This window comes from Oncorhynchus mykiss, chromosome 21 (assembly GCF_057628025.1).
Source record: "Oncorhynchus mykiss isolate SJ-2025 chromosome 21, ASM5762802v1, whole genome shotgun sequence".
NCBI lineage: Eukaryota > Metazoa > Chordata > Actinopteri > Salmoniformes > Salmonidae > Oncorhynchus > Oncorhynchus mykiss.
The window spans coordinates 35155727-35172500 of NC_143042.1; the positions used below are offsets into that span (position 1 = coordinate 35155727).

General features: G+C 40.2%; 1 protein-coding gene across 1 annotated transcript in view; it reads right to left on the reverse strand.

The window, feature by feature from the left end:
• Positions 1–6628: 6628 nt before the first annotated feature.
• Positions 6629–16774, reverse strand: part of LOC110500436 (uncharacterized) — a 20614-nt gene continuing 10468 nt past the window's right edge. The window contains exon 2 of the mRNA XM_021577813.3: positions 6629–11340. Coding sequence (XP_021433488.1) covers positions 10286–11340 — 1055 coding nt within the window. The 3' untranslated portion in view covers positions 6629–10285. The remainder of the gene's footprint in view (positions 11341–16774) is intronic.

Genomic DNA, 16774 nt, shown 5'->3' on the forward strand with positions numbered 1-16774 from the left:
AGTATGGATTTCAGCAAACAAAGAAAGGCCAGACTTTACACAGGACAAACATAGGTACATGATAAGGGTTTAAAATTGTACATTTTTACAAGCATTGACTGATAGCAACTTGATGTAGTCAGAGATCCAGTCCACCCACAATCGTTGCCACTCAACTCCCTTGACCAGTGTGTTGTGAGCAACATTAGCATGAGCAACAATAGTGGAATCGGCGGTGCGCCTTCGAAATAAGTCCCCTATTGAAACTGCTGCAAACGGATACAATTTGTGGAATCATATAACAATTGGACTAGATAATGCTAAACAAGGTTGGAATGTTGTTATATAAATTCAGCAAGACAATAATTAGTTAATTTGACACAAAGTAAAAATCTGTTTATATTACACTGTGGATGTATAGACTTCAGAATTGCAATGGAAGCATACTTATATTGTAATGTACAGCCTTACCTATGGATCATATCTCCATTAAATGGGGTATAAGCCTACTCAGTAACACCAACAATACACAACTGTAAAGAGTTTTCAGAAATATTTGCGTCATAGCTCGTATTGTGGGACTTTACCTCACGATTCAGTCTATTGTGCATATTGGGCATTCATATCGCAATGTACTGCCTTACCCATGGATCTTAAGTCAAGGCAATGGGGTATCAGCCTACTCGGTGACACCTGCATATTACAAATCTAAAGAGTTTACACAAATATTAGCTTTGTGGCTCTTAATGCAGGACTCTGAAACCACTACGAAATGAGCAACATTAAGCTCACCAGTCAACCTATGTCTATTGAACATTCATATTTATATGCACAGCCTTACCTATGGATCTTGGGTCCATGAAATGGGGGTACTCAGTGACACCCACAGATTACAATTCCAAAGAGTTTTCACAAATACTGGCATCGTAGCTCTTATTGTGGGATTTTAACTGTGGAAAAATCAACTCACAATTCAGTCTAATGTGCCTTGAAATGCATTCCAGGTGACTACCTCATGAAGTTGGTTGAAATGTTGAAATGACGATATCACTGGAGTCATTGCAAATAAATTTGTGCCACATGTGTAGCCTACCTGGAGCTGGCAAACAGATTGAGTAAATAGCCTATAACTCAAGTTTGTTGTTGTAGCCTGGTGTTATTATGCAATTTTTCATGGTCATGTTCAGTTAATTAAATTGGAAGTTATCAATTGTGCTCATGGTGACAGCTCTATCGCAAATGTATCATTCTCCACATTTAATGTCAGTTTCATTGTGGACTTTTCTCTGAAATTCGATGTTGCCCTATCAGGGGCTATGGGCTACCTTTATCTAGCTCAGCAAACCATGGCAAAGCTGAATGACAATTATAAACCCAGATTTTAGCCTATGCCTATTGGAATAACAAGTAAATCTCGCCAATAGGCAATATATAAGGGTTTGTAGTCTTAACATCTGGCACATAATACTGGCACAATTGCCAGAAAATTGCCCAACATTCATGTTTGAAGTTCATCCAAGTGTTTCTTGCGCAAAGATTTCGAGATTCTCTGTCCAACTTTCATCACGCACACTCTCCTGTTGGATTTATCTATAGTTATGCACATGAGCAAATACAAATTAGGTGGTTTGAGCACTGAATGCTGATTGGCTGACAGCCGTGGTATAGAAGACCCTATACCACGGATATGTCAAAACAGTTCAAATTACGTTGGTAACCAGTTTATAATAGCAATAAGGCACCTCAGGGGTTTGTGGTACATTGGCAATTTACCACACTTCCTCTGGCCTTATTGCTTAATCATAGAAGTCAAAACAATTTAGAATGACATCCGTTGATCGAAAATCATATGGAGAGCTTAATAAGGGGGATTTATCTTTTCTCTTTCTACATTATTAAACTCGCAATAATTATTATTTTGATGGAAAACAGGATTTTGCTTCTTAGCCTACGTTGTAAAAAATTATGTTGATATATAACATTATGGAAAAGGTGTTTACTGGATAAATGTGGGAAGTCCTCTCTTGCTGCCAAATTTTTGGGGGGGCTAGTTTTCAGGCCTTGTGAATGGGTTTTCAGAGGTCATTGGGCTAGAAATTTTAGCTAGGCCTGGCAACCCTGTCTATGACGTTAATATTTGTGTAAACTCTTCAGAATGTAAATCTGTGGGTGTCACAGAGTAGGCTGACATGCCATTTCATGGACCCAAGCGCCATAGGTTAGGCTGTACACTGCAATATGCAGTGTCTTCAGAAAGTATTCATACCATTTGACTTTGTTCACATTTTATTGTGTTACAAAGTGGGATTCTAATGGATTTGTCTTTTTTTAATCAACTCTGTCAAACAGAAAGAAAGATTTTAACATCTGTAAAAAAAAAATAAAAAAACACTCATATTTCTTGATTAAGGCAAGTATTCAACCCCTTGAGTCAATGCATGTTAGAATCAATCACCTTTCGCAGTGATTACAGCAGTGAGTATTTCTGGGTCTCTAAGAGATTTTCACACCTGTATTGTGTAACATTTGCCAATTTTTTTTCTCCAAAATTCTTCAAGCTGTCAAATTGGTTGTTGATCATTGCTGGACAACCATTTTCAGGTCTTAACATAGATTCTCAAGCAGATTTATGTCAAAACTGTAACATTCACTGTCTTTTTGGTCAGCAACTCCAATGTAGATTTGGCCTTGTGTTTTAGGTTATTGTCCTGCTGAAAGGTGAATTCATCTTCCAGTGTCTGATGGAAAGCAAACTGAACCAGGTTTTCTTTCTGAATTCTGCATGTGCTTTGCTCCATTCCATAAATGTTTTATCCTGAAAAACTCCTTAATGATTACAACCATACACATAACATGATGCAGCCACCACTATGCTTGAAAATATGTAGAATGGTACTCAGTAATGTGTTGTATTGGATTTGCCCCAAACATATTACTTTGTATTCATGACATAAAGTAAATTGCTTTACCAAATTATTTTTTTCAGTATAACTTTAGTGCCTTGTTACAAACAGGATGCATATTTTGGAATATTTGTATTCTATACAGGCTACCTTCTTTTCACTCTGTTAATTCGATTAGTATTGTGGAGTAAGTGCAATGTATCTTTGTAGTGACTGGGTGTATTGATGCACCATCCAAAGTGTAATTAATAACTTCACCATTCTCAAAAGGCATATTCAGTGTGTGTTTTTTTTCTTCATCTACCAGTAGGTTCCCTTCTTTGCAAGGCATTGGAAAACTGCCCTGGTCTTTGTGGTTGATTCTGTTTGAAATTCACTGATCGACTTAGTGACCTTTCAGATAATTGTACAGTGAGGGAAAAAAGTATTTGATCCCCTGCTGATTTTGTACTTTTGCCCACTGACAAAGAAATGATCAGTCTATAATTTTAATGGTAGGTTTATTTGAACAGTGAGAGACAGAATAACAACAAAAAAATCCAGAAAAACACATGTCAAAAATGTTAGAAATTGATTTGCATTTTAATGAGGGAAATAAGTATTTGACCCCTCTGCAAAACATGACTTAGTACTTGGTGGCAAAACCCTTGTTGGCAATCACAGAGGTCAGACGTTTCTTGTAGTTGGCCACCAGGTTTGCACACATCTCAGGAAGAATTTTGTCCCACTCCTCTTTGCATATCTTCTCCAAGTCATTAAGGTTTTGAGGCTGACGTTTGGCAACTCGAACCTTCAGCTCCCTCCACAGATTTTCTATGGGATTAAGGTCTGGAAACTGGCAAGACCACTCCAGGACATTAATGTGCTTCTTCTTGAGCCACTCCTTTGTTGCCTTGGCCTTGTGTTTTGGATCATTGTCATGCTGGAATACCCATCCACCGGCCCATTTTCAATGCCCTGGCTGAAGGAAGCATTGACCATCGTCCCTTTGATGCCGTGAAGTTGTCCTGTCCCCTTAGCAGAAAAACACACCTAAAGCATAATGTTTCCACCTCCATGTTTGACGGTAGGGATGGTGTTCTTGGGGTCATAGGCAGCATTCCTCCTCCTCCAAACACAGCAAGTTGAGTTGATGCCAAAGAGCTCCATTTTGGTCTCATCTGACCACAACACTTTCACCCAGTTGTCCTCTGAATCAATTCAGATGTTCATTGGCAAACTTCAGAGGGGCATGTACAGTGGGGAGAACAAGTATTTGATACACTGCCGATTTTGCAGGTTTTCCTTCTTACAAAGCATGTAGAGGTCTGTAATTTTTATCATAGGTACACTTCAACTGTGAGAGACGAAATCTAAAAGAAAAATTCAGAAAATCACATTGTATGATTTTTAAGTAATTCATTTGCATAAGTATTTGATCACCTACCAACCAGTAAGAATTCCGGCTCACACAAACCTGTTAGTTTTTCTTTAAGAAGCCCTCCTGTTCTCCACTCATTACCTGTATTAATTGCACCTGTTTGAACTCGTTACCTGTATAAAAGACACCTGTCCACACACTCAATCAAACAGACTCCAACCTCTCCACAATGGCCAAGACCAGAGAGCTGTGTAAGGACATCAGGGATAAAATTGTAGACCTGCACGAGGCTGGGATGGGCTACAGGACAATAGGCAAGCAGCTTGGTGAGAAGGCAACAACTGTTGGCGCAATTATTAGAAAATGGAAGAAGTTCAAGATGACGGTTAATCACCCTCGATCTGGGGCTCCATGCAAGATCTCACCTCGTGGGGCATCAATGATCATGAGAAAGGTGAGGGATCAGCCCAGAACTACACGGCAGGACCTGGTCAATCACCTGAAGAGAGCTGGGACCACAGTCTCAAAGAAAACCATTAGTAACACACTACGCCGTCATGGATTAAAATCCTGCAGCGCACGCAAGGTCCCCATGCTCAAGCCAGCGCATGTCCAGGCTCGTCTGAAGTTTGCCAGTGACCATCTGGATGATCCAGAGGAGGAATGGGAGAAGGTCATGTGGTCTGATGAGACAAAAATAGAGCTTTTTGGTCTAAACTCCACTCGCCGTGTTTGGAGGAAGAAGAAGGATGAGTACAACCCCAAGAACACCATCCCAACCGTGAAGCATGGAGGTGGAAACATCATTCCTTGGGGATACTTTTCTGCAAAGGGGACAGGACGACTGCACCGTATTGAGGGGAGGATGGATGGGGCCATGTATCGCGAGATCTTGGCCAACAACCTTCTTCCCTCAATAAGAGCATTGAAGATGGGTCGTGGCTGGGTCTTCCAGCATGACAATGACCCGAAACACACAGCCAGGGCAACTAAGGAGTGGCTCCGTAAGAAGCATCTCAAGGTCTTGGAGTGACCTAGCCAGTCTCCAGACCTGAACCCAATAGAAAATCTTTGGAGGGAGCTGAAAGTCCGTATTGCCCAGCGACAGCCCCGAAACCTGAAGGATCTGGAGAAGGTCTGTATGGAGGAGTGGGCCAAAATTCCTGCTGCAGTGTGTGCAAACCTGGTCAAGAACTACAGGAAACATATGATCTCTGTAATTGCAAACAAAGGTTTCTGTACCAAATATTAAGTTCTGCTTTTCTGATATCAAATATTTATGTCATGCAATAAAATGCTAATTAATTACTTAAAAATCATACAATGTGATTTTCTGGATTTTTGTTTTAGATTCCGTCTCTCATAGTTGTAGTGTACTTATGATAAAAATGACAGACCTCTACATGCTTTGTAAGTAGGAAAACCTGCAAAATCAGCAGTGTATCAAATACTTGTTCTCCCCACTGTATATGTGCTTTCTTGAGCAGGGGGACCTTGCGGGCGCTGCAGGATTTCAGTCCTTCACGGCGTAGTGTGTTACCAATTGTTTTCTTGGTGACTATGGTCCCAGCTGCCTTGAGATCCTTGACAAGAGCCTCCCGTGTAGTTCTGGGCTGATTCCTCACCTGCAACTCCACAAGGTGAGATCTTGCATGGAGCCCCAGGCCGAGGGAGATTGACAGTTCTTGTGTTTCATCCATTTGCGAATATTTGCACCAACTGTCACCTTCTCACCAAGCTGCTTGGCGATGGTCTTGTAGCCCATTCCAGCCTTGTGTAGGTCTACAATCTTGTCCCTGACATCCTTGGAGAGCTCTTTGGTCTTGTCCATGGTGGAGAGTTTGGAATTTGATTGATTGCTTCTGTGGACAGGTGTCTTTTACACAGGTAACAAACTAAGATTAGGAGCACTCCCTTTAAGAGTGTGCTCCTATTCTCAGTTCGTTACCTGTATAAAAGACACCTGGGAGCTAGAAATCTTTCTGATTGAGAGGGGGTCAAATACTTATTTCCCTCATTAAAATGCAAATCGATTTATAACATTTTTGACATGCGTTTTTCTGGATGTTTGTTTTTATTCTGTCTCTCACTGTTCAAATAAGCCTACCATTAAAACTATAGACTGATCATTTCTTTGTCAGTGGGCAAATGTACAAAATCAGCAAGGGATCAAATACTTTTTTCCCTCACTGTATGTGTGAGATACAGAGATGATGTAGTCATAAAAAACATCATGTTAAATACTATTATTGCACACAGAGTCAGTCCATGCAACTTCTGTGACTTGTTAAGCAAATTTGTACTTCTGACCAATTATCTGAAAGATCCCTAAGTCGATCAGTGAATTGCCATAACAAATGGATTGAGTACTTATTGACTCAGGACATTTCAGCTTAATATTTTATTAATTTGTAAACATTTCTAAAAACATAATTCCACTTTGACATTATGGGGTATTGTGTGTAGGTCAAAATTGTTAAATTCAGGCTGTAACACAACAACATGTGGAAAAGGTCAAGGGGTGTGAATACTTTCTGAAGGCACTGTAAGTATGCCCCCAATGCAATTCTGAAGTCTATACATCCACAGTGCGATTTCAACAGATTACATTTTTTTTTGTCAATTAACTAATGGTCTTTTATTGATTTTATGTAACATTCCAACCTTGTCCAATTGTTGCATGATTCCAATATTTTCATCCATTTCAAAATTCGGGGACTTTAATTTTGAAGATGAACTGTTGATTCCACTAGTGTTGTTTACGACACACACGTTCTCCATTGTATGTGTGGAGTTGAGATTTCTCAGCAAGCCAGCGTATATTCCATTTCAAATCATTTTTTGGGACATTTAAATGTTATTAAAAAAACTGTTCTGTAAAATGGATGAAATACTGATCACTGTTAGCCTGAACAGTTTATTAATGGAGTAGAACTATAGCTAGCGATCAGTAGATGTACATACACACCTATTCCACAGTTCTCTCTCTGGTGTAGTCCGCAGCAGTCTCTATAGCACCTCTGTTCCGCCAGCAAGAATAAGCAAGACCAATCAAGAATAAGACCATGACCTCAGCGATTTTCCTCCAAAATAAAAGTCCCGCAATGGTGAAAAATACAAATGGTCGAAATGTATAACATTTAGGGAAGATTTTCTTTTCATATGGTTGAATAATGATAGATTAATCTCCTTTAAAGCACAAATAATATAGCATTGACATTCTTGTTAGGACTAACAACATTAAAAGTCATGATTTCTATTGTAGATAATTATCATGGTAATATAAATAAAACATTTAATGCTACTATTAATAATAGTAATAACAATATTATAATAATCAACTTTGGAAAACACTTAAATCGTATTGTTAATTAGCCCATTTGCATTGTACGATGTTCAGTAAGTTTTTCATATTGGACATACTACTCCGTAGCACACAATAACCTGTACATCGTGTTGCAGTAAAAGGGGGGCCCATTCTACTCAGGGGCACCGCTAGTTTCCAAATCCACAGTGTATAACCCAAGGAGCATCACTGCTCACTGCTTAAATGAAGTAGGTTTTTCATAATAGACATACATATTGCGTCGTACACAATTTCCTGTACATTGTGTCATTCTACTTAGAACCTCAGCTTTCCACATCCAGAGTTTATATTTTATTTTCTATAAAAATAAAAAAAAGACATGCACACGAAACAACCAATTATAAACCATTATCAATGATCTGCTCACAGAGGTCAAATAAGAAAATGAAAGGAAAAAAAACCCATGATAAACAATGTTAATCCTACCAACAATGGCCTCTAGTATTCTTATGTCGAGGGCCTCCTTCGCAACAGGTCAAAATAGGTAAGTAGAATGTGTAAGAATACTTATGAGCTTACTGGACATTTGCATACAAAACACATACTTATTAGCTAGCCAGTAACGAAAACAGAGGCTGCATTTCTACATTTCAATGGGGCTGGCAAACAGCTAGGCTAAACACAATACTTCTCTAACAACGGCTAACAGCTAAGACCGTTTGGACATGCATGAAAGGGATGTCATCAATAGAACTACCTAGTATTAAGCCATCGGGTTACATCTGAGCCGCTCCAACATTCGTATCTATTAGGCCGACAGTGTCCTGTTATCTAAAAGCTCACACATTTCACTGTAGCTTAACCAATAACCTATTAGGTCTTATGACAACGTCGCTTAACTTGCTACTTCACGTTTAATTATAGAATATCTGTAGACCTACTTGAAGCCCAATTACTGCCTGCCATTAGGCTACAATGGTTTGTTGAGCAATTACAAGAACCATTGTTATCATATCCTACTTGTAGGTCACCTTGATATTTTCTAAAATGGCGAACGAGGGGAACCAGCGAGCGACTGACTTCACTCATTCTTGTTCAGTTACACAAACTGAAGAAATGCAGATTTGACATAAATCAAACATGGTATACAAAATAGCACGAGAAAACACTTAGAATACATAAACACATGGAAAGCTCTTCAGCCTATATTCTGGAATCATTTTCAGCACGGGAAAGCTCCTGTGATGACAGTTAGGTTTCACTTCGTAACGAGTACACTGCATGGCGTTTTGGGAAACGGGCGTGACATCTGTCGTTAAGCCTAAATTCCAACGCTAATCGGGAAACCGGGCCCTGATCACTACTGAAAAGACGCCGTAGTCTGGCTGAAGTTTCATAACTACTTATTCACTATACAAACAAGCACTAGAAGCTCTGACTATTGAACAGATGTTGTAGTGAATCTATAGTATTTTGACTACTTATTTACTAAATCAGCAAGTTGTAAAATCTCTACCTGATTACTACAGGAAACACTAGTGTTTTCCTATTGAACCCTACTTTTGTGTCTTGAATAGTGCATAAACTACACAATTCCTAAAAGTCTCTACATAGTCACTACTGCACAAATATGTTTTGTGTGGTGATTAAGTAGTACTTTTTTTCACAACGGTCAACACCACCACTCTGGTCTAGAAGGCCCAGTCCATCATTGGGACCGTGGTCCCACCCATACAGGGCGTTTTCCCCAAGCAGTGCCCGAGAAAGGCCCGTAATATTATCAAGGACCCCACACATCCCAGCCCACTGACTGTTCACTCCCTTAAATGTCGGGCAGACGGGATCAGAGCGTTGTGTCTCGGACAGCCAGGCTCAGAGACAGTTTCTACCCAAAAGCCATCAGACTGCTGAACACCTGAACTGGCACTGACCACCTGCACACCAACAGCTCCTTTGCACCGACTCGCCACACGGTGGCACACATGCACGTACACCATGACTGCTGCTACTACTAAACATCAACTTATTATTGCTTAACTATTGCACAATGCAACACTTTGCTCTCCACATTCCCCTCCCCTAACACACGTGTAAATATTCTACTGTAAATTTGTTTGAGTGGCCTCCTTGTATTTATATTTATTTTATTGTTATTCAATTGAGCCTTTATTTGTATTATTGTTATACTTGTATTCTATTGTTGTTGCATTGTCAAGGAGGTGAACCTGCAAGTAAGCATTTTATTGTACACCATGTAGATCCTGTGCATTTAAATTTGAAAAAAGGCACTCGCACATCTGCGCCATCTTTGTTGCAGGTGCATGGTAACAGTTGAATAAGATAAGATCAAAGAAGAAACCCGCACACTGCTCTTGCTAGCATCACCGCTCCTTATTAAAGCTTTACGGATCGGCCTCAAAGCTCTAACAAAGGCCTTGAGGCTGATACGTAAAGCTTAATAAAGAGAAATGATACTAGCAAGAGCAGTGTGCGGGTTTTCTTTTTTCTTATCCTGTGGACATGACAAAAACTTAAAACTTTTCTTTCTTTCCGCTTTTGTCCTGATTTCTTTCTTCGTGGACGTGATTCACGTGTTTCAGCAGATGAGCCTTACGAATGAATGTTCACCCACAAACTGAGCAACCGTGTGCTTATCACCTGTGTGAGTCAATATATGCCTCCACCCTTAAACCGTTTAGCTGTGACGACTGCTCCCCTGTATGAGTCCGTAACTGATCAGGTAGTATGATTGCGACTGAAACATTTCCCACAGTCACCACAGCTAAATATTTTCTCTCCTGTGTGCGTCAACATATGCTTCCCTAGGTCACCCTTCTGCCGGAATCTTTTCCCACAGTCGCCACAGCTAAACGGTTTCTCTCCTGTGTGAGTCCGTATATGCCTCCCTAGGGCTCCCCTTTGACTGAAGGTTTTCCCACAGACGCCACAGCTAAATGGTTTCTCTCCTGTGTGAGTCCGTATATGTTCGGTTAGGTACTCTTTGCGATTGAAACTTTTCCCACAGTCACTACAGCTGAATGGTTTCTCTCCTTTGTGAGTCTTCATGTGCCTGGACAGATCTCCTTTGTATCTGAAGGTCTCGCCACAAACAAGGCAGGGTTTCCCACCCTGACAGAGTCGAACATGGGTCTTCAGTTCACAGGTGGAGTTGTAGTGTTTTTTGCACAAGCGGCATTCATTGGGTCTCTTCTTGGGGTTAGTCAAATGCCTCTGCAGGTCAGCTTTCAGAGCAAATGTTTCACCACAGTCATGGCAGCAGTGAATATGTATAGATGTGGTGCTGGGTTTAGAACGGCGTTCCCCCAATGGTGCGTTGGCATCCATTGGTGGGCTGCTGTAAAGTCCTACTGGGTGGCTGCTTACGGCTGAGCTGTGGCCGGAGGCATTGTTTTGATCACTTGGACGGTCACAAGGAATGTCAAGACCCTTCAGGTTGGTAACAGTGCCACAAGGTTTGAGATCCACTGGTGTAGAGTCACGCTCTCTGTTCTCCATAGTCTGGGTTAGGGGAAGAGTTAACGACTGAAGTGAGACCTCCTGATCACATTCACTTTTCACACAGGAAGGAGTAAATTTGAACTCTATGATATCAGGCTCCAGCCCTTGAAGCTGTTCTTCCTCCTGACTGGTCCAGAGTTCCTCCTGTTCCTCTTTAATCTGTGTGTGCCCTGTGTCCTCCTGCTCCAGACTGTGGCTCCACTCCTGCTCACAGTGCTGCTGCTCAGGGGGAACCGCCTCTTCAGAGACAGCAAGAGAGAGCTGCAGGGAGCCTGGAGGGAAGGAAAGGAAGAGCAGAATGAAATAGAACACTTGAATCATACAGGTGAATTATAGATCTCTATGATCTATACAGCCTTTAGACGTGCCTGAAGGCAGATAGCGGACTATTTGCTCTCATTTGCACAAGCCCTAGGCCTATAGCCAGTTCACATGCCTACTATGAAATACACCATGGCTAATGTGTACCAAAAGTTCAGACACTAACTGTTAATAATCCTGACTTTCAATACAGTTTAGATACACTTTCTGCGTGTCGTTTTAACACGGATTCCCCATAGAGGTGCTTTGCGTTGCACCTTTACCTGAACTACGACACTTCCTGAGCTAATGGAAACAAGGTAGGGACACACAAACTTTGATTCAATCTTTGTAAAGTTATTTTATGATAATTAAGTTGCGCATTCAAAGTTTCCAAAACTGTTCCGCAGTCAAGGATAAATTGTTCTTAGATAGACCGTTTCCAGCCCTGACGTTGCTATGCTGTCCCTTGGTCAACATCGTCATATGCTCGGAGAAGATGGGAGAGGAGCGGATGGGCCGAGAACAGAGGAGAGAAAATGCAAGAAAATCAAGTTGTGCAGTGGCAGCAGTACAGATAATACATCCAAAGGGCTTTGATGGCAGAAAGCTAACACAATAAGATGCCATCACCTTATTAATTCAGCCACTTACTTAGATAACTAGCAAGTTAAACTTAGGGGCCACGTTAACACAGAGCAAAACATAAGGAAATGGATGACACACAAATCAGATGCAAAAAAGACCTTGGTTTTACATTGTAAGCTCATTTACTTGTGTGGCTGCCAGCCAAATAGTGTTGCACTTCCGTTGTCATCTGATGACAATGAAGCTATTTTCTGCCGAATGTGTTGCACTAATGTATTTTCTATGAAGGAAAACTATAGTTGCACGTCCCTGATCACTCTATTGAAGAAGAAAATCACTTTTGACTTTCAGTATAAAAACGCAACCCCTGTCAATACACAGCTGTACTGTTCCGGCTTTCTCCCGTTGTGCTATTTACAAACAAACACTTGACTGGCTCTATTCTGTGGGACTACTGTTCGTTAAACTAAATAATGTAAAATAATGTGACAGGTAAAATGAAGAATGCATCTAATGTATTGCACAAGTTGATTGCAGGTATTTACTTAAAAAGGAGCTGCAAATATAAAAATGTAGAGAAATAGTTAACGGTATTTGGCGGTATTGAAAAAAAACATCCCGTGGCTATTTCCAAATACCCCAGTATACGGTATACTGTCCAAGCCTAGAGTGTTCTACTGTCTTGTTAAGATAGGGGGTGACTGGGACAGGTAATCCATCAAATGTTTTGGATAAAGTTTTTGTAAAACATGCACCTTACATCAGATCATCATGAAACGTTCCCTGTGTAAAGCTAACTTTCATCAAGGTTTTGAAAGGTCTACAATTGGTCTCTCTCTTTTCATTGTCAGTATCCTTTTCCAGCGTTATGATATTCGTAACATCCAGGTAGGTAGCCTAGCGGTTAAGAGCGTTGGGCCAGTAACAAAAAGGTCGCTGTTTTGAATCCGAGCTGACGGAAAGTGACAAATATTTTGATGTGCTCTTGAGCAAGGCACTTAACCCTAATTGCTCCTGTAAGTCGCTCTGGATAAGGGAGTCTGCTAAATGACTCAAATGTTAAAATTACATCTTGATGCATCATACCTTTGCTTCAGAAGTCTTTCACCAAATTTGTTGAACTTGTTCTGAGATGTATTTGTCAGACTTTTGCTGAAGCAATTGTTCATATCTTGAAAATGATGTGTTCTAGCTAAGATTCTCTTGGAAATATATGCTGAAATGCATCTCATACATGGCAGGTACAGTTGAAACCAGGATTCATCCGTGAAGGGCACAGAAACCAGCATGCCAGTGGCCATCAAAGTTATGACGCCGAACTGCAGTCAGGTTAAGACCCTGGTGTGGACGATGAGCACGCAGATGACCTTCGCTGAGACGGTTTCTGCAGAAATTCTTCAGTTGTGCCAACCTACAGTTTCATCAGGGGCGGCAGGTAGCGTAGTGGTTAGAGTGCTGGGCCACTAACTGAAAGGTTGCCGGATCAAATCCCCGAGCTGACAAGGTAAAAAGCTGTCGTTCTGACCCTGAACAATGCAGTTAACCCACTGTTCCTAGGCCGTCATTGTAAATAAGAATTTGTTCTTAACTGACTTGCCTAGTTAAATAAAGGTCAAATACATTTTCTTTAAATCAGCTGTCCATGTGGCTGGTCTCGGACAATCCCGCAGGTGAAGAAGCCAGATGTGGAGGTCCTGGGCTGGTGTAGTTACACGTGGTCTGCAGCTGTGAGGCCTGGTTAAACATACTGTCAAATTCTCTAAAATGACGTTGGAGGCAGCTTATGGTAGAAAAAAAACATTAAATTCTTTGGCAACAGCTCTTGTAAACATTCCTGCAGTCAGAATGGCAATTGCACACTCCCTCAAATCTTGGGACATCTGTGGCATTGTGTTGCGTGACAAAACGGCACATTTTAGAGTGGCTTTTTATTGTCCCCAGCGCAAAGTGCTGTTCATCTTGATATGCCACACCTGTCAGGTGTATGGATTATATTGGCAAAGGATAAATGCTTACTAACAGAAATGTGAACAAATTTGTGGAGAAAATTTGAGAGAAAAGCTTTTTGTGGGTATGGATCATTTCTGGGGTCTTTTATTTCAGCTCATGAAACCAACACTTTACATGTTGCATTTATATTTGTTTAATAATATATATTTTTCCCTTGACGGAGTGATGCTGAATGTAAAAAAAAAAAAAAAAAAAACTTATCCCACTCTCAAACAAATATTTCTCAATAATAATACTAGTCACGTAGCAATTTTATAAAGTTGGCTTTAGCTAGGTTCCCCAATCTGCCAAACTCATAACTATCTACCAAGAAGCCATTTCAGGCTATCAATCAAGTTAGAGTAGCTAGCTTGTCTAACTATCTGAGCTGGCATGCCTGCTGGCAAGGTTGATATACTTTAGAAAAGCAAGCAACAAAAAAAATAACTTACAATCCTTTTAATCTTTTCCCCAGATTTGAGCAGCTATACAGAGAAGCATATTTAGTTTATTTTTGACATATAATTTAGCATAGTTATTATGGCTCTAGACTGCAGGAAAAAGCTGTTTCAGGTATTTGAAAAATGAAAAACTATTCTCCAACTTCTGGATAGGGGGGGGACCACCCCCCAGCCATCCTCATGTACTTTGTTCCCCCTCAGATATTTGGGGTGCTTGACACCCCTGAGTCCTAGAGTGTCTTTTTCAAATGAAAGCCCTCCAAAATATATTGACTACATCCAGTGTCCAGAAAGGTGGATTGGCAGTATAGGTACTAGGGTATAGGTACTTTTTTTTATGACAAGACTGGGGAATTACACAAAAAGGCCCCAATGTCACACTAATGCAATTCCACAAAATACACAACATGCACAGCAGCAGATTATATATTGTTAAATAAATAGCACATTATCCAATTCTCACTTGGAAGCCTTCAGCCTAGTGTATTTACTTCACACAAAGTTACCATAAATTCAAAGCACACAAATAATTGACACTACCGGACTGCACACTACCGGAATGCAGCTAATAAACCCTATAGGAAACCCCCTTCAGTATAGCCTATAAAATAACGTGTTCGGACAGTCACAAATTTGATAGGCCTATGCACAATTCTGTTAACAATTCAGAGAGGTATGAGGTAAAATTCTATTTTCTCCTGTCCTAGAACATAGGCTATTTTCATATCCAGTCCTAATCCCGCTGAAACTCCAAATCCCGACTCGTGTCTCGCATGAAAATTCCTAACTTTATTCTGTAACCCATAGGTTGCATTATCAAGCACGTCTCTCGACAATGCATGTCAAAATAGCGCTAAAACATTTCCCCCGCTTCTCTGCGCTGTCTTGTACTTGCTGCCCGTATGACAGCTTCAGTAGAGAATGTGTGATCAACAAACTATGTCCACTCCTCTCCCGGTTACGTAATGATGCTAGAAATGTTTGTCCAGTTGCAGGTGGTTCCACAAAAACCAGAGAGACCTCCGAAAGAAAAATATTCCACTTTTTGTATCGCGTGAGGAATGCCTATTGCATGTGTGTAGATCTTTGTTTTGTTGGCACTGTGTGACTTGCGGTCTACTTCTACACGTCGCATTGAAACTAATAGTTCCTGCAAAGATATTGGAAAATGCTAGACGTGCAGGCAGGCAGTTAAGATGGCGAGGAATCTTGCTGTGCAGTAAGAAATAAATGTGGATTTAATACCTTTCAGAATTTTCTATTTCTTTTTTTACAATCTGCAACTGGACACATTTATAAGATCAACTTTTCCCTCGAAACGAGAATGAAGAAAGTATCGCCAAGACCAGGTTAGTTTAACCCATAAGGGTCTAAGTCCTGCCTATGCCGGGGGAGGGGGGTTTCTACTAAAATATAGGAATTGTTTTAAGAAGGTCATACCAAGGATCACTTAGCTATCTGATTTGGAATATCCCAAAAAAATCTTGAGTAGCGGTAGTTGCAGATCTTCTTGGCGTCATCATTTTACAGGAACATGAAGGCTATCAAATGTGTACTGTAACAACTGTGTAGCCTCTCTGGATTAAAACCAAATTATGATAAGTGTACTTACTACGTATTGGATCACTAAAAAAAGGCACATTTTACATTACCATGTAGTTTACCAATAAAATGGTCTGACGGAGATGTGGACATACTCGGTATACAAATCCCCCCCAAAAATAAAAATGTTATAGAAAGTTTGCAAAAATAGATAAGATCTTGCTTCCATGGAAAGGAAATACCTGTCTATTTGTGGAAAAATCACCCTGATGAACTCTTTAGTCATATCACAGTTTACCTATTTGCTTATGGTTTTGCCTACACCTAGTGACCTGCTTTTTAAATTATATGAACATAAAATATTACATTTGATTTGGAACGGCAAGCCAGATAAAAATAAAAGAGCCTATTTATATAACGAATATGAATTTAGTGGGCAGAAATGATTAAATATTAAAGCATTAGACCTCTCACTAAAGGCATCAGTCATACAAAAGTTATACTTAAATCCAAACTGGTTCTCTAGTCAATTGGTACAAATGTCTCATCCTATGTTCAAGAAGGGCCTTTTCCCCTTTATTCAGATTACACCGGCCCACTTTCAATTGTTTGAAAAGGAAATAATCTCCAAAATATATATATTTTTTTAAACAAGCCTTAGAACGTTGGTTGCAATTTCAGTTTAATCCACCTGAAAAGACAGAACAAATAATACAACAAATATTGTGGTTAAATTCAAATATACAGTGCCTTGCGAAAGTATTCGGCCCCCTTGAACTTTGCGAACTTTTGCCACATTTCAGGCTTCAAACATGAAGATATAAAA